The sequence below is a fragment of the Thrips palmi genome, unplaced genomic scaffold (assembly GCF_012932325.1).
Source record: "Thrips palmi isolate BJ-2018 unplaced genomic scaffold, TpBJ-2018v1 HiC_scaffold_18, whole genome shotgun sequence".
NCBI classification, from domain to species: domain Eukaryota; kingdom Metazoa; phylum Arthropoda; class Insecta; order Thysanoptera; family Thripidae; genus Thrips; species Thrips palmi.
In genome coordinates this window covers 3,989,197-4,011,257 of record NW_023144627.1, presented here as the reverse complement: position 1 = coordinate 4,011,257, position 22,061 = coordinate 3,989,197, and the positions used below count along the sequence as shown (strand labels likewise).

Below are 22,061 nucleotides of genomic sequence, written 5' to 3'. Positions count from 1 at the left end.
AGGGGAGTGAGGTCAAGCGCCCGGTGGACAGGCTTCCCAACGTGCACGAGGGGAGTGGAGGTCCCGCGCTGCTCATTACCATTACCATTAAGGGCTAGACCACACATGATCGTATGCCCTCGTTTCCCCTCTCTCGCGTCGAGCGCGTCACACTTATGCACACTTCTCGCTCTGTCTCTCTCGCCTTCATGGCTTGAGCCCTGAGGTGCGAGAGAGACAGAGCGAGCGAGACGTGCGAGCAGCGGAGTCGCTGCACAGAGTGTTTGAGACCCGCCGAGCTATTCGGAAACATTGGTTTCTCTCGCACCCGTACGGAGAGCCCCATGAGTGCGACAGAGACACAGCGACGAATGTCCATTCTGAATCGCTCGGCCGGGCCGTGGCGAGCACGGCGCCCCTGGCGGCAGAAGCGGGAACCAACTGCAGCCAGTCCCGTCCAATCGGCTTGCTTCTCGAGCAGAGCTCTCCTCCTGCATAGCTTCCCTGCCGATTATCGGCAGTCGCATCCGCTTAATCGCAGTCGCACTTGTTGGCAGCTGCCGGTCTGCTAGGCCAGTCTCTTGGTTATGCTTGAAGCCTGACAGTAAGGTAAAGTGAGGTTAAGGCAAAGTTATTAACCATCGATGTTGAGAGTGAAGCTCTGCTTGACAGCGTGCCGTAAACTCTGATAGAGTTTGACAGTTTACCAGCCTTTGCAGTTCTGTTTCGGATTTTTGAAACAAGCGCATTGGTAAGGATACTGATTTGTTTACATTTCACCAAGGGGTCCCTCACTCGGAATTTTGCTGTTCGCTTATTACTTGATTGTCTCGGATTGTTTGGGATTCTGTATGATTTTGTCCCGCTTAACAGGCGTTTTTGATTCAAGATTGTGGGATTGTCTCCTCCTAGCGTACACAGATTGTTTAAGTGTGGGACCCTTTGCATTTCACCAGGTGACAGCGTTCCATGAGTCAAGTCAGCTATATTTGTTTAAGTTGCGCAATGAAAAACTAGTGCGTTATTTCCTGTGAGAAGTTATCCCTGCGCAAGGCCCAGTGGCTTGTCAGAGGTGCCGGATGCAGGTGTCACTATCATAGTTTATCAGTAGATTGGTTCCGAACATCGGCCCATCGCTCCGTCTCTCTCGCACCGCCACTTGGCTCACCACGCGTGCGAGAGAGACGGAGAAACAACAGCGCAGTGAGTAATCGCTCCACAGTGGGCCAAAAGACCAGTGAAGGCTGCCAAAACTCTAGGCTCGTTTTGAGCTCCAGAGTCACTATTCACGACTCGAACCGGACGTGTGACCCCACCAATGGATTCCTCGTTCGGAGAGCAATCTATTGGTGGGGTGACGCGTTCGGTTCGAGTCCTATTTAGCGACTCTCGAGCTCAAAACGCGTTTAGAATTTTGGCCGCCTCCTCCGGTCGTCTGGCCCACTGTGCGCTCGGTTGGGCGCGGCTTCGCGCGTTCAGCATCGAGCGGCCGGCATTGCGCGACCGGCGGGGAGAGGGCGGGGAAGGGGGAGGCCCCAAGGTCACTGTCTGCCCGGCTGGCGGCTCGGCACGGCTCGGTCCCCGGGACGGCCCAGACGAATCGGGCATCAGGGGTAAGGGGGAGGAGGGCTGCTCTCTTTCGCGCGTTCCTATTTGACTGACGTCGGTGGCACGTACCTCTACGTTTATACTGAGCGCTCTAGTGAGCGACAAGCTTATTTCTCTCGAAAATGCTGTCGGCTTATACGCCCGCGACTTGCGAGTGACTAATGAAATTTCATATTGTTTTTCAATTTTCTGAGTTTTCTTTCTCTGCTTTTTTCATTGATTTCAGTCTCCCAAGTACCATAATCAGAAAACAGTTCAAATTTTTCCAAGTACGTATAAGTTCAAGAGAGTTTTGTGCCGGGAAGAGGTTTACTTCCTTGGAACTGCTCTTAGTGAGACCTAGTAACGTTTTCTCCAGTGCAATTAAAATCAGTGGCACATTTCATAAAGTCGATTGGCATTGTTTTTCACAAACCATTGTAATTAAAATTGCAAAAAATTGTTACTTGGTTCACAATCATGTTATGAAAATTATCCGTTGTCGGTGCCCCAAACTGCGTAACATAGTAAATCGACAGCCCCTTAGTGCGGACATTGTGAACTGCTCACTCTTAGCCTCGTCCTTACTTTTTTTGATCAGTTCATAGACCTTTTCTCTTTTGCTTACGTATAAAGTTTTAGTGCCGAGTTTTTGTTTTAAACAGAAAAAGTCAAAACGATGCTGCGCGTGCTCTGTGTAAGTTACTTTCCTTCCCTGCTCACATTTTCTATGTACCAATACCAACGCATGTGTATGCGTATAACGTCTTGTAGCGTCCACTCTCGGGTACTTCTTTAACATCTGTTCCACACTGGTAAAGCTGCAGCGTAACATTTCCCTCTGTCTTGAAGCGCCATCAGTTTGCGCTCGAAATCAAGCATATTAAGAAGATTATCCGCTCAGATTGTCCCATGGAGGGTTTTGGAGGGGGAAACGTGAATCACGTAATGGCTTTGATCGTAACTGTGTGCCTGATGGCTACGCTTCAGTTTCACAAGTGCTAGCGGGCCAACCTACACTCTAAGTCCTATGGTGAAGATTCTCCATATTACGGTGAAAATTCTCCATAAATGGTGCTGCAGCGGACGTCGTAACTTACATTTCAAAATCCATTGTACCTTACAGATATTTAGTCGAATTTCTTTTGTATCATGGAGAAAATCTGCACCATTGGTGCAGCCTTTCACCGTAAGACATTTAGAGTTTTTTTGGCTGAGCGATAGCGAAGCCCTTGCCGTGTTTGGGCGCGCTGAAAAGTGACTGGTCGTGCGTCTGTCTGTTTGTACTCACCAACGATTCTCAGCAACTACAGTGGCTATAGTTTCAAGATTTCGTATTTAACGTCGCCTTAGTACCCCCCAACACGAGTTTGTTTCAAATCGTTGTTTAGTATCGTTTGAAATATTCAAAACATACTTTTGAATCAGGTTATTGGCTGAGCGATAGCGAAGCCCTTGCCGTGTTTGGGCGCTCCAAAAAGTGACTGGTCGTGAGTCTGTCTGTCCGTCTCTCTGTCTGTATGTAATCACTCACGTTTCTCAGCAACTACTGAACGAATAGTATCCAAATTTCACACCTGATGTCTCCTAAACATCCTACAGGGGGAGTTTATCTCAGATTAACAATTATCATCGTTTGAAATATTCCAAACATCGTTTTGAACTAGGTAATTAGCGCGGTTAGGTTGGTAGCAGTGTGTGGCTGACCAATTTCTCATACCGGCTGCCGCGCTTGCAAGTCGTCTGCAAGACGGGACGGCACTTATGCAAATAAACAAACTAAAGAGCAAAGGGGTTCTCAAATAGGTTCTGAGATAGTTTTTTAACATTCTAGAATGATTGAAACCCTTCCGGAGTGTCAACAGAGGAAAATACGAAAACTGAATGTGAGCATGGTTTGCGTGTTTCGTTCCCCTCTCCCCCCTCCCCCGTCACAGGGGAATCTTCCTTTAGGTCAGTGCACTGTGAGTGTAGTTGTGGATTGTAAATAGAATGTTTCCTTTGCCTTTGTGTGCATCTACTGATTTTATTCTCTTTGAAACTATCCTGTTTTTTTAAATTTCATAGTAAATGAAATCAGGTAAATGCGTTGAAATTAGAAGACATGTTAATTGTCTTGGTTTGTCTCGGGAAATGACATTCTATTGCAATGCTGCAAGCTAACATAAATATTCTAGTACTAACATCTATTGATTAAAAGAATCCATAAATAGATGTATTTAGTGCAATAAATAATCCATATATTTAGTGCTAATAGATTTTGAATTGATATTGGGTTCAATGACACGATTCAGGTTTTGAGCGGTGGGTGACTTGGTAATTGGATTTAATGACACGATTGCTTTCACTTCACCAAAGTTTGTGTCCGACAACTGGAACCAAGTATTGGTAATGGTTTAGAAGCTGGTTCTCTGAATGTAAGCCCAATGTTAATAGTATACTGTATTCTTTTACTCCAAAGATAAAATATCACGAGGCATGATTAAGGTAAATTATGTTGGCGTATTGAGCAACAAGTGGCCTCTGCATTTGACTTCATGAGACGATTCACTGAATTTGACAAAACTTGTTCTCCGTCGAATGCTTCAGATCAGCCTGCCCTTAACTGAGTCACTTAATGTAAACTATGATTACATATTCCAGTCTATATTGTTTAATTCACTGGTTTAAAATGAAAGAATGACAAAAGGCTTCTCAAATATAACTAATAAATTTGTGAATTCATTAGTTGGAAGAAAATGATGTATCCAATAGTGATTCAAGCAGACGAATAGCAAATTAAGCGATTCAATGCTGGCAATGGAATGTTACTCGACTGAAGGAATCGCATTGGTGTGGCATCAAGGTATTTGGTGACGACAAAGGGTGATCCATGAAGACCAACCCAGACCCATTCTTTACCCATTATTGATCAATTTGATATCAATATTTTTCAATCGAATCTCATATTGATTTTTGGAGTGCTGATTATGAAAACCACTTCCATTTCTACTCCAGACTTATATTTTCATCTCAAATAAGGTCATTTCGGACCAAAATTTTCAGGTCGAGTTTTATATTGTTTCCTGCAGTGTTTGATGAGGTGAACTCAAAAATAACTTCAAAATTTTTCCCAGACTCACGCTTTACCAAATTTTGACCAAATTTGGACCAAAATTCTTGAATTGAGTTCGATGTTGATCCCAACAGTTTTTTGTGTGCTGATAACGCAAATCACCTCCATTTTGACTCCAGACTTATATTTTCATCCCAAATTAGGTCATTTTGGACCAAAATTTTCTAATCGAGTTTTATATTGTTTCCTGCAGTTTTTGGTGCGCTGAACTCAAAAATGACTTCCAAATTTTTCCTAGACTCACGCATTGCCGAATTTTAACCAATTAAGGACCAAAATTTTGGAATCGAGTTTGACGTTGATTCCAACAGTTTTTTGTGTGCTGATAACGAAAATCACCTCCATTTATACCCCAGACCAACATTTCACTGAATATGAGCCCACAAGCTGCACATTTCGTCTACATAAGCAGAGTCCGAAATGCACAAATTCGCATCGCTCAGCCACACTACGCGCCCACACTAAACGGCGCGTACCCCTAGTTAGCATGGTTAGGTTGGCAGCACTGAGCACTTACGAATTTCTCATACCTGCGGCCGCGGCCGTGGCTCTCAAATACGGGACAGAAGCAAATAAAACAAAATAACGAGCAGAAGGGTTTGGAAATGAGATCGGCCATAGTTTTTCCACATTCTAGAATGATTAAAACCCTTTTAGAGTATCAACACAGCGAAATATGGAGAATGGCAGTGAAAATGATTTACGTGTTTCGTTCCCCTCGCCCCCCCTCCCCCTTTCGAGGGGAATCTTCTTCAGGTCAGTGCACTTTGACAGAGCAGTGTAAAAAGAATGTTTTTATTTTGACCTTTTGTATTGTGGGCATCTACTTGTTTCATTTTCTATAGTGTCATCCTCTTTTGTAAATTTTCATAGTAGAGGAAATCAGGGAAATGCATAAATAACTTGTGTTGAAATTAGCAGGCATACTTAGTTTGGACTCGAGAAATACATTCTATTGCAATGCTGCAAGCTGACAAGAGTGCAAAAGTACTAACATGTGTTTATTAATAGAATCAATGTATGGTTGTGTATATTTAATCCTAATAGAGTTTGAATTGATATTGGGTTCAAAGAGACGACTCAGGTTTTGAGCGGTGAGTGAATTAGTGAATGGATTTAATGAGACGATTCCTTTCACTTCACTGAAGTTAATATAACTGGTACTACTCAGTATTGCATACCTGAGTAAGATAAATTGTGTCGGTTCATTAAGCCTTGGGTAGCCTTGGCATTGGACTCTATATGACGAATCACTGGATTTGACAATAATTGGTCCCCGTTAACTGGTTCAGATCAGCCTACCCTAAAGTGACTCACTTAATATTAACTGTGATAACGTATGCCAATCAATATTGTTTTATTCACTGGTTCACAATGAAAGAATGACAAAATGTTTCATAGATATTACTTATAAAATTGAGAATTCATTAGTTAAGAAAAAAGAGATATCGAATAGTGACCCAATCATACGAGTAACCAATTAAGCGATTCAATGCTGGCAATTGAATGTTACTCGACTGAGGGATTCACATTGGTGTGGCATCAGGGAATTGGTGATGACAGAGGGTGCTTCATGAAGACAGTGTAGGAATGTACAGAAATTGAGTCTAGATAGTTGTTTGTAGATTTCAGTGTACTAGTCACAAAAGCTACATTTATTTCAATGCCAAACCTACACTTTCACCTAGAGCTACGCAATTTGGGGCGAAACTTTCTAATTTGAGAGTCATGCGTTTCCCTGCAGTTTTCAGTGCGCTGACTTTAATATTGACTTCTAAATTGTCCCCAGACCCAAAATTTAACCGATTTTGGGTCAAATTTTATAAATTGAATTGCACATTGATTCTTGAAGTTTTTTGAGTGCTGATAGCAAAAATCACTTCCATTTTGACATCAGACTTTTATTTTCATCCGAAACGAGGTCATTTTGGACCAAAATTTTCAAGTCGAGTCTTATATTGTTTCCTGCAGTTTTTGGTGTGCTGAACTCAAAAATGACTTCCAAAATTTTCCCAGACTCACACTTACCCGAATTTTGACCAATTTTGGACCAAAATTTTTAAATCGAGTTTGACATTAATCCCAGCAGTTTTTGGTGTGCTGATAACGAAAATCACTCTCATTTCGACTCCAGACTTATATTTTCATCCCAAATTAGGTCATTTTGGACCAAAATTTTCAAGTCGACTTTTATATTGTTTCCTGCAGTTTTTGGTGTGCTGAACTCAAAAATGACCTTCAAACTTTTCCCAGACTCACATTTAACCGAATTTTAACCAATTTTGGACCAAAATTTTTAAACCGAGTTTGGCATTGATCCCAGCAGTTTTTGGTGCTCTGATAACGAAAATCACTTCCATTTGTACCCCTGGTCTAAAGTTCACTCAATATGAGTCCTTAAGATGCACATTTCGTCTTCTCAAGCAAAGTCCAAAGTGCACAAACCATGTCAATTCGCATCGCTCAGCCACACTACGCGCCCAGACTAAACGGCGCGTACCCCTAGTTTAGGTTTTCTAATGTATCCGTTTCATTTCCAACAGCCATGGAGGGCGACGGCGGTGACCTGAACCAGCTGGCGCTGCAGCTTGTCATGGACTGGCTACCCACCCAGGACGTGGTCAGCGTCGGACAAGTCTGCCGGAAGTGGCGGGAGGTCGCAAAGGATCCTTTCGTGTGGCGTTCGCGTCAAGCGCCGGACAGTGAGTGTTAAACTGAAAACGCAATGGTCGGACGCACGGCCAAATCGTGGCGTGACAAAAAAGTCACGACAAAAATTGGCGTGACACGAAATTCACGCCGATAAACGGCGTGACATGTGAGTCAGGCCCTCACACTGAAAAACCGAACGTGGTCTAGACGGCACCAACTGGTGTGGTCAAATGGATGCCATTTTGACCGCATCAGTTGGTGTGGTCTAGATCACGTTTGGGGCGTTTGGTGCGGTCCCACACCAAACGTGGTCCAGACCACACCAACCACGTACGGTTTTTCAGTGCATTTGGCTTGAATGACAATGCGTCTTATGAGACAAGTCGTGCCAAAAAGCGGCATGACAAGAAATTCACACCAAAAATTGGCGTGAATCTTTGAGTCACGCCGATAGATTTTCAGTGTGAAAATTGGTTCAGAACCGCTAAGACAAGGACTAATTAAATTCCACCCAGGATGACGTGATTACGGCATGGAGTGCGGCCACTCTCATTTGAGGCGTGCACTAGATTACGGAATCGTGGGAATTTTACTGGAAATTTCGCGTACAATTTTGCTATATATGTTCTAAAACGCCATGAAAGCGACTATTTCGTCAAGGATTACGTGATAACCGCACGGATTACTGGAGATTACTGGAGATGTTGGCATAGATCTCAAATATATGAGATTGTGTGGTGGTGACTCTTACATTGAAACGTTTCACCAAGCATCATGACGTTACGTTACGTGACGTCCCATTCGATTAAAAGGACTGACTTATGTCCCATTTTTTCGCTTCCTTAAGTGTGCATTCTGATTCACAGTGAACCGATCGCCCGAGGCGTCCGACAGAAAATTATTTTGGCGAGTCATCAAATTTGCACCATTTGTACGGAAGATGAGCGTGGAGCAGCCGGAAGAATTTCTTGGAGGACAGTGGTAAGAAAACCATCAATTTCAGCTGAACTGCCGGTAGTTTGGGCTAGAATTCCGATTCAGACTTGAATAAAGGAAATTCTTTTCTTTTATAGGCCTCAGTTCTACGAAAGCCTTGGCAACGAAGACACCGCTAAAGTAAGTGCAAATTGTATTTTGTATATGATCGTGGAATTTCGCACTTTTCTGTGAAATCAATGCTGTTCAGAAATGTGCACTTTTTACATACTTGAAAGACCCGACTCCAGTTAATACAGTAAAACATTTGTAACACTGTGTTTTGCATGGTTTATCCTACAATGTGCGTAGGTACTGGTTTTTGGGCAACCATTCCTTTACATTTTCCATTACAAGTTCAGTTTCTTCAGTGTTTTTTTTTTAAATAATATTTTAGGTGCTCTGCCCTCTTTCTGTTTTAAGCACGGAGCTTTGAAATTTTTGATCATTTTTTGAAACTGATTTCATTGAAACTGAACCGATCTTTGAGGCAGTATTTCGACACCATGACCTGAAAACCAATGTCATTTTCCGAACCCCAATTATGTTTGTAGCGTTTTCAAAACGTTCAATGAGAATGAAAGTCACGGAGGTATTCTTTATCACCTGACTTTGGTGGGTGACCCTCACCCAGACTTGTGTGATACTATCTAGGTTATATAGATTGCTGAATCACCCAAATTGGGTGCTGAAACCTTTCTCATCCGACTTTGGGTGATAAAATGATTATCACCCAAATTCGGGTGTTAAGGCCGTAGGAGCGCAATTTTTTTTTTTCGCTAATCGATAGTGATTGATGTGTTGAACCATCATGTCGAACCGTTTTGCCCTGCGACGCTTAGTTTAGGCGTCGCGACGCCTCAAAGTTCGAAATTTTAACATTTTTGGAAGCACCGATTGAGAGAATGAAAAGTCGCAGCGACCTGAAATTTTGCACACACGTTGGCAGTGACCATATGAAGGGCAAGTGGTGTTTTGATTTGCGTCCCAAGTTCCAGGAGCACTCCTGGAACGCCTTGAAAGTAAGTGATTTTTGGAAAGCCACTGAGAGGGACCTAATAATACGGAGAGAAAACGAAACCCCAAGTGCCCTAGGCCCAATCTTCCTCTTTACGGCAAAGTTTTTCCGATGACGCCACGACTTGTGGTTTTCGAGATCCGTGCGTTAGAAAACTACCCAGATTTGCAGGTCCTGCACCAGTAGAGAGAGACAGGCTGCTTCGGCCGATGTGTTGTTTCCGTCGCACACCGGAGCTCGAGGCAGGTAGTCGGGGTCCGGGGTGACGCGCCGGGCGGACAATAGGCGAGCCGTCAAGGAGCCGTCTGCAATGCAGGCGGCACCGGGCCCCGACCAGTTTTGGCCGATTTTCGTCGCGATTTCGGTAGAAATTATCGTAGAACAGGAATTCAAACACCATTCGACCCAGCTTTTTACAACGAATCTATTGCCGCATTTTCCAAAATCGGAAAAAGGCTCGTTTGAAAATTTCTATTTTGGGTCTTGGGGTTATAAATCAGCCTGTCATCATCGTCGCCTCGGCGCAGCCCATTGTGAAGCAGGCCTCTCCATACAAAAGGGAGGCGGTCCCTTCGCTACCTGAAAGCTTAAATTTTTCTAACGCGTCGTTTGACGCTGATGGGATGTTCCACTCTAAAAAAAATGCCTCTTAAATTTCATAATCTGGATTTGAAGTTATTTGTAGAACTATGGATCTTAAATTTTATAACATTTAAGTTCTGAAATTTTATAATCACTTGTTCTGAAAAATCAGAAGCGGTTTATCAAATTTCATAAGCAATTTATAAGTTTTTTCATAACAAATTAGTTATAGAAACTCATATCCCGTTCTGATTCTTCATGTCAGATAATGAAATATCAAAAATGATGTATCAATTTTCACATTGAATTGGCTATAAAAACTTAGATCTCATTCTAATCCTTCATGTTACAATTTATGAAATCTAAGATCGGTTTCAAATCATATTCTGAATTTCTATACACAAATACTCCCAGTTTACTTGATGTGGAGGAGCTAAGGAATTCGAGAATTCACTGTCACAACAATTAAAGGTGATACCGTGTATTGAATAAATAAATAATACATACATTTGAACAATGTCTCAACTAAAGTTAATCAGTCTTTAAAAATTTCATTATGGCATCAATAACCATAAATAAACATTAATTTTCTAACAAAAAAGTCAATTGACTAAATTGACAATTGACTAAAGCATTTCACAGATTGTGAGCAAATACAAGGGAAGTCTCCCAGTAAATAAATGGCACTCCAGTTGACTAAAACACGAAACAGAACGAGAACTGTTAAATTGTACAGTAAAGCGCGTTGAGTAAATGCCAAGCTGACATCATCCTTGCTGTTGTCTCTGAAATCAAAGCAAAGACAAATTGTGAAACTAAATAACTCTAAATTAAAGTATTGTTAACACCTATATGAATTGCAAGTACATACCGAATTCAAGCTCCAAGGTGAAGAGAACGCCTGCAGGCTTTCAAACAATTGAGCCACTTTGGGACAGACAGGATTTCTACTTTTACTGTTGCTCTTGGTTCCCTTGTTTGGATTCAGCAACAGAAAACACCTGAAAATAAACTTAAGTTAGCCCACAATAATTAACTTCATCATAAAAGCAAGACTCTGAAATGTTTACCTTTGAATAAACTCCAGCGTAGCCTTTACCTCAGGTGTGTACCGGAAACCAAACACATAGAAAGAAAGGAATGCATAGAGAATCCCCTCCAAAAGACTGTCAGTTTCTATAACCACATCGCTCAGAAGGACCACTGTGACTCTTGAACTGTGATCAAATATTGAGTGTCCTAAAAGAAAAACAAAGGATAAACACAAAAAACAATTAATTGAATGATATAACAATACACCATAAAAGCGCAGTACAAAGGACAAACTCACCACTTACTACAACGATAGGATTTCCATTTGCACCCTTGGCTGCATTTAGGAGGTCTGTGTTAGAGGCTCCATCCTACAACAAAAATAAAATAATCATTATAGTCCCAGTACATAAAAGCCTCCCCTGCTCACTACTGCATCAGTGCTACATGTTAAGAAACATACCTTGAGCACTTGGAGGAATACCTCCTGTTTTTCCCGGAAATGCCAGAAGAGTAGCGGAAAGATGGCACTTGCATTTGTGTCGCCTTCATCTAATACATCACAAGACGCTTTTAGAGCCAGTAACTCACTGATTTGTTTTGGGACACTCCTCCTCCTTTCAGGGGCAGTAAGGCAGAGGGTATTCATATATTTAAAAATGTCACTGGCCTTTGCTCCAAGTTCTGACACCCACACATTCACAACATCTTTGCCCAGCAAAGCAGTTGCGTGGCCGAAGAAATACTTGGGTTCCTTAAGATGAGGCCACCTAATGAGCACATTGCGTAGTTTGGAAATCGGTCTGCAGTTGATTATGTCCACTCGCTGAGTGGGGTAGGTGGTTACCATCAGGTTCTTGATGAGGACTTCCGACTCCATGGTAAGAAGCATTTGTCGCCTCTCTTCTTGATCTGCAGGAGTTTCGTTAGGTGGAAGAGGAGGGTTATAGTTGACACAGCCATAATCATCAAATTTGGAAGATTGGACTTCATTCCCAATAGGCTCTACATCATCAGCATCTTCGGTATTAGATTCCACAATCAGGCGGCGACGCTTCTTTGCTGGAATTCCAAGGCATCGTTGCTTCACATACTTCTTGTGGTTTAACAAGTTATAGATCGAAGTGGTCACACTTTCCAGTCCTGTGTCAATGACAGATCCGCCAACTGTCACATTGAAGATGGGTTGATATTTACCACCTCCATACGATAAAATGGCTTTAACATAGCTCTGACAAATGGGTCTAGAATAAACTGGGACATTGTCCTCAATAAACTTGCCGCAGTGGTGTACTACCTCCTTTACAGCTCTCTTCTTGATTTCACGAATGTTTCTTGGGAGAGATTCCTCCCGCATAACATCAAGAACAGGGTCAAGAGCTTTGCAGATGGGCCCAATAGTTAAGGGAGGAGGGGTAGGCTGAGCTTGAGGAGTTACTGGAACAGTTGAAGACCCGTTAGAATTGCCGCTGCCACCAGAATGTGACTCATCGGATGAATTACCACTGCCACAATCTAGAACAAAAAGACCCAAAAACTTCAGTATATGAACTACCAAACAGCACTAAGTGGGAATGTTTAAACACAACAGACATTAGCTATAAATTATCCATCATTAAGTGATTAACATGGATAAGTTGAAAACACCCAGTAACATACCTATGGTTTCTGGAGTTCTGTTCGTGGGGCGTTCTTGGGGCACTGTTGCAGTCCAAGTACACGATTGGGGCAGGAGGATTAGACACAGTTGCTGGCCAGGTTGGTTGGACAGTTCAGTAAATGCCTCTTCCTCATCTAAGTCTAACCCTCCTTGAGGTCCATTCCCTTCCAAGCATAGCTGCAAGCACAAAACAAACCTAGGAATGACACATCTGTCAGCACATATCTTTTTGAAATATTTTTACATCCAACATACCTTATATTCATCCGGGAGGGGAGGAAGCCCAAATTTTTGTAGAGCCTTCTCCATTAACTGGGAAAGATTTGCAGCCATCACAAGCTTCTTGATAGTGCGGTCCTGGTTGTGAACTATTACGAGTGGCATCTTTGAGAGGTTAGGGACCCCTGAAAGAAAGCACACAACAGTCAAAGACAAAACCGATGGGACAGCATCGCAGGCGTGTTATTCGCGATGTGTTTGAACCGTGAAACTACATATGTATTCGTACGTCACATCACTTTCAAAGTCGAACAGTCAAGCAAAGCAGGAACGTTCGGCACTCCAGACAAAACCCCTCAACAGCGTTTAGGCTAAGCGTGCCTACATCGTCGCTTCCATCAACGAAAACCTTTCAGAAAAAAAACTCGTTTTGAAATACCTGTTCAGGAGATGCTGTGCTTCTTTGCCAAGATGGGCAACGTCAAGCAGTGCAGGACTGAGGACAACTGACAGCGGCGACAGGTGCAACGAAAGTGAAATCAGCAGTGCCTCGCGGAGACGCCATCAGCTGTTTGCACCGGAAGCTTCCAGGTTGCCATTTTGAAAAAGTCAACATGGCCAACCTCGTACGGATGAAAATAATTTTTGGAAATGTAGTAAAATGGTGTAGATATGGCAGTAGAAAACATTTCAAACCCAAAGATTGAAAAGAAATTTACTTCAAAGTATAAAGTATCATTTATTGGATTGACGTGTACATATTTTTCGTGAAACGAATACTAGTAAACTTTTTCTGGTGGTAGCCTTGGAAAAAGAACAAAAGGAAGAAGTCTGAAGTTTATAAAATCCACCAGTTAAATGGCAACTACCATCAACAACACCAAAGTGAAACACACTTACTCTTGCTGCTCCGAGACTTGTAGAGTGCAATGGTTTCTCGCATTTTATTTGCTGACTGTAAAATCGAAGATGGGGTAAGGCTGGCGGGAGCAACCCAATTTTTTTAAATTGTACAGTACTTAGAAATGCTCAACATCTGTCCTACCTGAAAACTGTTTTACTTTTGAGCATTAGCTCAAGTGTTGAATTTGATAGAAATTGTACATTGTTGTAGGTTTTAGGACTACAAGACACTGACCACAGCAACAACAACAACTCAGAAACCGCTATGGGGTGCCACGATGAGTCGGTGTGGGAATCGGATGAGCCAGAGTCTCTCAATAAACTCAAGGTATGGTACTCCACTTGACTGGAGATATGACTTATTGTGTCAATATCAATATGGTGAAATCATCTAACTTCCATTTTAAACATTGTTCCAGGCATTGGGCCAACAAGAAGCCAACAACAGTGACAACTCTGAACCCACAGTGGCCTGCCATGATCAGTGGTCGTTCGAATTGAGAGAGCCAGATTCACCCACAAAATACAAGGTAAATGTAACTTCAGCATTTCTTTTGTCACGCTATGGTATTTCAGGTATAAAAAATGTGAATCTAAACTAGTGTGACTTTTTGTGTCAATGTAAATATTGTGAAATCATCTAACTTCTGTGGTAAACATTGTTCTAGGCATTGGGCCAACTAGAAGCCAACAACAGTGACAACTCTGAACCCACAGTGGCCTGCCATGATCAGTGGTCGTTCGAATTGAGAGAGCCAGATTCACCCTCAAAATACAAGGTAAATGTAACTTCAGCATTTCTTTTGTCACGCTATGGTATTTCAGGTATAAAAAATGTGAATCTAAACTAGTGTGACTTTTTGTGTCAGTGTAAATATTGTGAAATCATCTAACTTCTGTGTTAAACATTGTTCTAGGCATTGGGCCAACAAGAAGCCAACAACAGCGACAGCTCTGAATCCGTAGTGGCTGGCCATGATGAGTGGTCGTTTGAATCGAGAGGGCCAGATTCACCCACAAAATACAAGGTAAATGTAACTTCAGCATTTCTTTTGTCATGCTATGGTATTACAGATAAAATAAATGTGAATCTAAATCATACTTTTTTCTTACAGTTGAAACAGCTTGAAGTCAGAGTTGAATACCTGTCACATCAAATGGAGCACTTGCAGTGGCACAATGCAATGTATAGAAGTGCATTGGCAGCTATACCTTCTGGCCCTCAGACATTCAACATCATGAGAGAAGTTATAAAAGAGAAGAGGTCAAAAACTCCATTATGCCTTGAATGTGAAAAAGATGATTTGATTTCTAAACTGGCGTCATACCAAAATGCATGTCCACTACAAGAATCTCAACTTCAATCGCCTCCCTCTTCTTCAATTTCACCAGTGTTTTGCTCGACAAAGGTAAATCAAGAAACTGAATAATTCCGAAATGTACTCTATTTGTATGTGTATGTTAAGTTAACCCATCGTTTATATAATTTCAGAGGAAAAGGCGACAGAAGAAAACAGAAGAAAACAGTGAATATCTTCCACTTTAATAACTTAGATTCTATGATTTTTATTATGAGTTTTATTAAAATGACAACATATTAATTAGAATAAATGTAAATACAATTGTCAAATAAGGTAGTAATCTGTCATCCCTTAAAATCTTCTATTTTTAAAGTTTACATCAGAACATTGCCACAGAAAATACTGCTCTGCAGGCGAACAAAAGTAGCAGTACCAATCTTATAATCACGGACAACAGAATATGATAACAAAGATGAATGTTCTACACACCTGTACATCTTCCTCACACCCAGCTTGTACACCCTTAAGTGCTCAATGAATTCTGCTTCCAGAACTTCAACAAGGAAAAATACTGCTAAATTATTGTCATGAAGAATTAAAACGATTCTTCCAAACTGGACTTCACACTGATAGTGAGTTTGCTGCACTAGTAACAACATTCCTTTTTTATACACTGTGCCTTTTACTACAATAGATGCACATTCCTGCATGAGATCTGGTAAATTTTCTGGGAAGGCTCTTTGTATATCTAAAGAGTACAGGTTTCCATGAAACTCTCCTGACACATTAGGTTTGATTTCACATTGCAGATTAACTCCAGTTCTCAAGTAGCTCATGAACAATTCATGCTTTAGGCTGAACGAGAATAAAATATTTCTGAAGTTCTTGAGCATTCGAGCAAAGCGTTTAAAAAAGGAGTGCTTTGATTCAAATCTCATGGTCCATACCTGAGCCAGTCCTCCAAAGAAATACACTAAAAATGAGTAATGTGTTAAATAATGGTGTTTTGGGCGTAGCAATACACCAGGGAATGTCAGTTTTCTTAAATCAAGATAATCATAAACAATAGACTCTAGGTAAGCAAGCACAGAAGTATGAGAGTAAGGCGCAGAAACAAGTTCCACTATTTCGCTTAAAAGTAGCAGTGCCCGCCACACTAAATTGTTCTGCTTCTCTTCCCAGTCATCAACCAAATCCTTGATAAGTAGAGGGAGCAACCTCAGAAAGCACCAAATTTGCATTGCTCCGCCTGAAATTTTTTCACAACCTTCGGTGAAAGTGTTTGGCTTATCCCTGTAGTCAGCACAATTGTACTTAAAACTGTCAATTTTTTCATTGAGTTCAGGGACAGTAAACCACTTTTCAGAGACAAAATAATTCACAAATAATGCCAGATCATGAGCAACTACACCTTCATGAAGGTCATGGGCAAGGCAGCTCGCAAGGCCTGGATTGCATACATGAAAGTGATCCAGCTTGTTAAACTCACTGTCAAATTTGACACCCATCCTATGGCGGGGACCAGCTCTTAAACAATCATTATAGGACTCTGGTGTACGCAGAGGGAACTGCTCATAGTGATTAGCATGAAATGATGCTCGATCAACTAGACAATAGCGACAAAAAAAGGTGCTCCTGCTAAAATTCTCATTGAAGCCTCCAACGGAATGATGACCTAAATTGTCACCTGAAATACATACTAAGCCAGCCTTAACAGTCCCATGCTGTGGTAAGAGAACACCATTTGTTTCAAGATCTTTCAAATCTTTCACAATTTGGCCATACACCTTCTTGTGATTAAATTCTTTGTCTTTGTATAGGGCCACAAGATGGATGGAATTTACATGAGTGCGAATGTGACGAGGAATGTTCAAAATGCTCATGTACACACCAGTAATTTTGTGTTTGTTCTTTCCATAGCCAGCACAAACTTGAAATCCATCTTGATACAGCATCAACCGAATTGATCTTGGATTTTGTTGAAAAAATGGATTATTTTTGTAAACAAGTCCATCTGTAATATCTTCTAAAATATTAGGGTCCAATTGTACAGGAGGCTCTAGGCTAATAGTAATTGACTTGTCCCTGAAAGCAGCTTTCAAAGTCTCAGCTATTGGAACATAAAAAAAATAACATTTTGGTTTGACCAAGGGAAGCTTTTCAGGTTTAACAAAATCAAACTTCTTCTTATAAAACTCTGTTCTGGTATGACTGCTTCTCAAATTATGATGGCTTTTCTGATGGGTGCTGTATGCTTCACGTAGGACAGTCTCTAAGTTTTGTGCAGTAATATTTTCTTGAAGAACTTTTTTTTTCAATTTAGAAGACACCTCATTATATGACTGTTCATGCAGTAGCTGAAATTCCTTTGAAATATACTGCACTGTTCTTGCTGGTATTAAGCACTGAAACTCAAGCTTCAAAAAGAAAGTAGCCAGGCACTCCTGATAGACCTCATGATCGAATAGAATTGGCTCAATGGTCTCTTCAATAGTATCTTCAGTTTGAGCAGCTGTAATTATTTCAGGCAGCATTTCTGCACAGACAAAGTTGCTAGGATCATCACAAGGAACTTGAACTGGCCCTTCTTTTCCCCGATGCATTCTGCTCATATGACAACTAAAAGAGCTTACGTTGCGATAAACTTGAGTACAAGCAGGAAATGGACAACGTATGGCTATACCTGACAGGAGATGCATTCTGAGGTGCTTGCTAAGGTCTTTACAGGTATGGAATTTTTTCTTGCAAACAGCAAGCGAGCACACATAAACTCCATCACGAGAGGAAGGAACAACAGGAGCTGATGGATATAGCGTTCCTTGCTTGCATTGTAGCCCATGTACACGAATAAGGTGTGTTCGCAGGTAAGCCTCAGAAGTGCACACACACTTACAATCATCCACTCCACAAGGAAAGTGTCTATTGACATGCCGATGGATAGTCTGATGACTCAGGTAGTCCTTGATAGAAGAATTTGTGAAGGAGCAGAAACGGCATGTTAATTTGATTGCAGACACACCTGTAGAATCAAGGATAAAAGTGGATTAGTGAGAGATATTTTTAAAAAAAATTAAGCATTTTAACAATTAATACATACTCATTGTTGGTTGTAGCAGGAAGTAAATGGTTCCCAAAAAATTAAGCCCCAAAAATAAAAAAGTTCCAAAGTGGACATTTCCAATTTGTGTTTTGCCAAAGTCTTATTTGTTCCAAAAGATCTATTTCCCAATATTTATTTTCCCTCCGAATCAACTGATTTCCAAAGGGCGGTGGAATTGTTAGGTTAGGACTTACTGGACCTGCATAAGGAAGAAGGAGTGCAGGGCAACGGCAGTGACGGTGTTCGAGGAAGGGGCAGTGCAGGTACAGAAGGAGCGCGAACACTCACACGCCCCTAACCCAGCGGTTCCCAACCTTTTTCGGTTCGCGACCCCAAATTTGGAACAAAAAATTTCCGCGACCCCCGGGAAAATTTCGCGACCCCACGCGACCCCTCCTTTAGCAGCCTTTGATACAAAGTGCGATAATTCACCTTAGTTTGGGAGCAGTATTGCCGCAAAGTTGATCAAAAGGGCCACAAATGTTTTTTAAAAAATCGTTTTTTGGGGCCGACTTTAAGCAGCCACTGCGTCTGATCCGAGGCGGTATTTCGTCCTCCCTCGACGGGCATTTGGTCTTTCGACCTTCCTTTAGCATGCCTTTGTTACGGAGTGTGATTATCTGCCTTAGTTTGGGAGCAGTATTGCCACAAAGTTGATCAAAACGCTCAGAAATTTCTTTGAAAAATCGTGTTTTAGGCCGACTTTAAGCAGCTACTGCGTCTGATCCGAGGCGGTATTTCGTCCTCCCTCGACGGGCATTTGGTCTTTGGACCTTCCTTTAGCATGCCTTTGTTACGGAGTGCGATTATCGGCCTTAGTTTGGGAGCAGTATTGTCTCAAAGTGGATCAAAATGGCATTCAAAGGCATTTTTTACTGTTTTCATAAACTTTGAGACAATACTGCTCCCAAACTAAGGCCGATAATCGCACTCCGTAGCAAAGGCATGCTAAAGGAAGGTCTAAAGACGAAATGCCCGCTGGGGAAAGGACGAAATACCGCCTCGGATCAGACGCAGTTGCTGCTTAAAGTCACCAAAAACAGGAATTTTAAAAGGCATTTTCGACCGGTTTGAACAATTCTGCCACCCGGGGAAAACAGCCGCGACCCCAGGCGCCCCCAAACCACCTCGCCGCGACCCCTCGAAATTTTTTCGCGACCCCATTTGGGGTCGCGACCCTAAGGTTGGGAACCGCTGCCCTAACCGAGAAGAGGTCGAGGCTGAAAAGGCACTCGCCTCAATGAAGCGGATCGCCACTGAGCATCCAGAGATTCCGAAGAAGTGGCGTGACCTTCAAACCCGCATCCGCGCCATCGTTGGAGACTACCAGACCTACAAGGATGAGCACCGAGTCCTGGACTACCTCCGAACCCTGGGCCACCACTTCCAGCTATAAATTGTTTTTTTTTTTTCCCCTTTTGGGGAATTTTTTTTTTGGGACTTCAAAACATTTTGGGAAAATTTGGGAAAAAAGGAATAAATATTTTGGACAACTTTTTTTTGGGCATTACAGTTTTAGGGAAAAATTTCTGTTGGGACAATAGGATTGGGAAAAATGACCGTGAACCCACCCGCTCCTACGCCCTTAACGTATACCTCGCCCAAACTTTGCAACTGATGATAAAGACTCCTTCATTCTCAGTGTTCGCGGACTCTGTTGTGAGATATCGCCCCATATGCATTAAGTGAAATCATTAATTAGTTTTGGCGCTTCCTCCCCAGGCTCGAGGTCTCCGCATCCGGTTCGGACTGGAAGGCGACGAGACGCCACAGTGGGCGCACAAGATGCTGCGCCGCCTCGGCCCCCACCTCGAGATGCTGGAGGTGGAGAACCCGAGCCCGGCGGACGCGGCCGTGATCCGGGACCTCGTCCTAGGCAAGTGGAAATCGCTGTGAATTTCGGTGTACAAATCCAATGAATTTCAGCTGAATTTCGATGAATTTCAGTCGAAATTCGATGAATTTCAGTCGGAATTCGATGAATTTCAGTCAAATTTCGATGAATTTTAGACGGATTTCGATGAATTTTAGTCGGATTTCGACGAATTTCAGTCGAATTTTGACGAATTTCAGTCGAAATTCGATGAATTTCAGTCGAAATGAGTTTCACTTGAAATTCGATGAAATTCAGTCGAAATTAGATGAATTTCACTCGAAAGTCGATGAATTTTAGTTGAAAATCGATGAATGTCAGTAGAAAATCGATGAATTTCAGTAGAAAATCGATGAATGTCAGTAGAAATTTGATGCCTTTCAGTCGGATTTATATGACTTTCAGTCAAAATGCGATGAATGTTTGATGAATTTCGGTGTACAAATTTGGCTGGAGTTATTTCTCCTTGGTCACAGGCCCGGGCCCTGGCCCCCGCACCCTGCACACGAGGACCTGGACGGACCAGCTGCACGGCGTGGAGGCGTGGCCGGTCGGCGAGCGGCCCGCCCTGGACGTCCTGCACGTGTCCCTGGTGTTCGCCGGCACCGAACTGCTGCGGGTGTTTGGGCGAACGGCCACCCGCCTGGAGGTGGAGCTAGATCTCGACCGCAGAGTGGTCACCTCAGAAACGAAGAGTGACAGCAGGTAATAAAGCCCGAGACCTCTCTCTCTCTCTCTCTCTCTCTCTCTCTCTCTCTCTCTCTCTCTCTCTCTCTCTCTCTCTCTCTCTCTCTCCCCCCCTTTTTCGAGACCGATTGCTAACGTGCGACGCCAGTGTGCTCCCCGTGTTTACCTAGTTTTAACTAGTTTCTAGGCTTTAGAACGCCTACCATCACTGTTCCACCAAAATGTAAGGAAGATACCGACAAGATGTGACATCAATTGCAGCTTGCTGGTGCCTCCCGGAAGAATAAATCAACTTTAACAAATCCATCAACCAACCCGGTAACTGTCATGGCTGCCTTCCGTGAACAGCTTGGCAACAACAACATCTCACTTAACTACGCCCAAGCCGCCTCTCAAGACTCAAGAAATTTCTCCAGACCAAGAACAGCATCCAATTCTTCAACAACAACCCCAGGATTTATCAACAACCAGATTTTCACCAACTCTTCAGTAAGTCAATTTGAACTTGACCAGCGCGGTGCTTCAACATCCTCTGGAGACGCTCACTTTTCCGGTGGATTTGGCGCCAAAGCCCCTTCCGACCAACATCGACCAGCAACGATCGACAACATGCGCTCCTCGAACGCACCCAACCCAAACAACAACACCAGCAGTAGCAGAAGACCACTTGTGGACCGAAACAACGCAAGTACATCAACAAACTACAATCCTTCAAGAAAACTAGCCATTGTCATCGAAAATGCCAAGACAATATCGCAAGACAAATGCTTGCGAGCAGTCGCAGACATCATCTTGGGATCCAATATTCAATATTGCACCCGATTAAGTGGCGGGCGGGTATGCATGTACCTAACCAATGAAGAACACGTCAACACAATCTGCCAAGGAGGTGGAATCATCATCGACGAAGAATATTTACCAGTTAGAAGATACGTCACCGAAGCCACCAAATTCACCATCTCCAACTGCCCCCCAGAGTACCCTGATGAAGAATTAAAGAAGTTATTGGAGCCTTATGGAAAAATTGTTTCCGAACCTTCCAGACTAAAGGTAAACACAGGCCATGACGATCTCAAACATGTAAAATCCTGGCGTCGCTCTATCTACATCATGATCCCAAGTGAACACAATGACCCGCCAAAGAAAATACCAATGGTGAACAGTGATGGCAGTAAATTCCTTCTCTATGTGGAAAGAGATGAATTGGTGTGTGCACACTGTCATGCCCCAGGACACACCATAGACAAATGCAAGAAGCGTGAAATAGACGACATAAATTTCCCACTCATCCGACCAGCAGCAGCTACAAGACTTTTCAACACAAGAAAGCCATCTCAATCTAACTCCGTCCCACCTCAAGATCCCCAACCAAGAGAAG

At 42.6% G+C, this 22,061-nt stretch overlaps 2 protein-coding genes across 2 annotated transcripts; one reads left to right on the top strand and one right to left on the bottom strand.

Annotated features, from left to right (window-relative positions):
* The first annotated feature begins 1,586 nt into the window (after nt 1-1,586).
* On the top strand, nt 1,587-15,336 carry LOC117644956. The gene is made up of 11 exons (XM_034384783.1): nt 1,587-1,592; nt 1,814-1,856; nt 7,225-7,383; nt 8,200-8,314; nt 8,407-8,449; nt 13,934-14,050; nt 14,142-14,252; nt 14,391-14,501; nt 14,640-14,750; nt 14,838-15,131; nt 15,215-15,336. The coding sequence occupies exons 3-11, from the start codon at nt 7,227-7,229 to the stop codon at nt 15,266-15,268; spliced, it is 1,113 nt and encodes a 370-aa protein (XP_034240674.1). The 5' UTR covers nt 1,587-1,592; nt 1,814-1,856; nt 7,225-7,226; the 3' UTR covers nt 15,269-15,336.
* A 61-nt stretch (nt 15,337-15,397) lies between these two features.
* LOC117644625 lies at nt 15,398-18,124 on the bottom strand. The gene is made up of 2 exons (XM_034384235.1): nt 18,121-18,124; nt 15,398-18,042 (listed from the first exon to the last, which is right to left on the bottom strand). The coding sequence occupies exons 1-2, from the start codon at nt 18,122-18,124 to the stop codon at nt 15,398-15,400; spliced, it is 2,649 nt and encodes an 882-aa protein (XP_034240126.1).
* Nucleotides 18,125-22,061: the final 3,937 nt, after the last annotated feature.

What these genes read in the sequence shown, in the direction of transcription:
- LOC117644956 (XM_034384783.1), top strand. Translation starts at nt 7,227, where the DNA reads ATGGAGGGCGACGGCGGTGACCTGAACCAGCTGGCGCTGCAGCTTGTC. An exon ending in GAATTTCTTGGAGGACAGTG is followed by an intron (nt 8,315 to 8,406) that starts GTAAGAAAACCA and finishes TTTCTTTTATAG; the next exon opens with GCCTCAGTTCTACGAAAGCC. An exon ending in ATTCACCCACAAAATACAAG is followed by an intron (nt 14,751 to 14,837) that starts GTAAATGTAACT and finishes TTTTTCTTACAG; the next exon opens with TTGAAACAGCTTGAAGTCAG.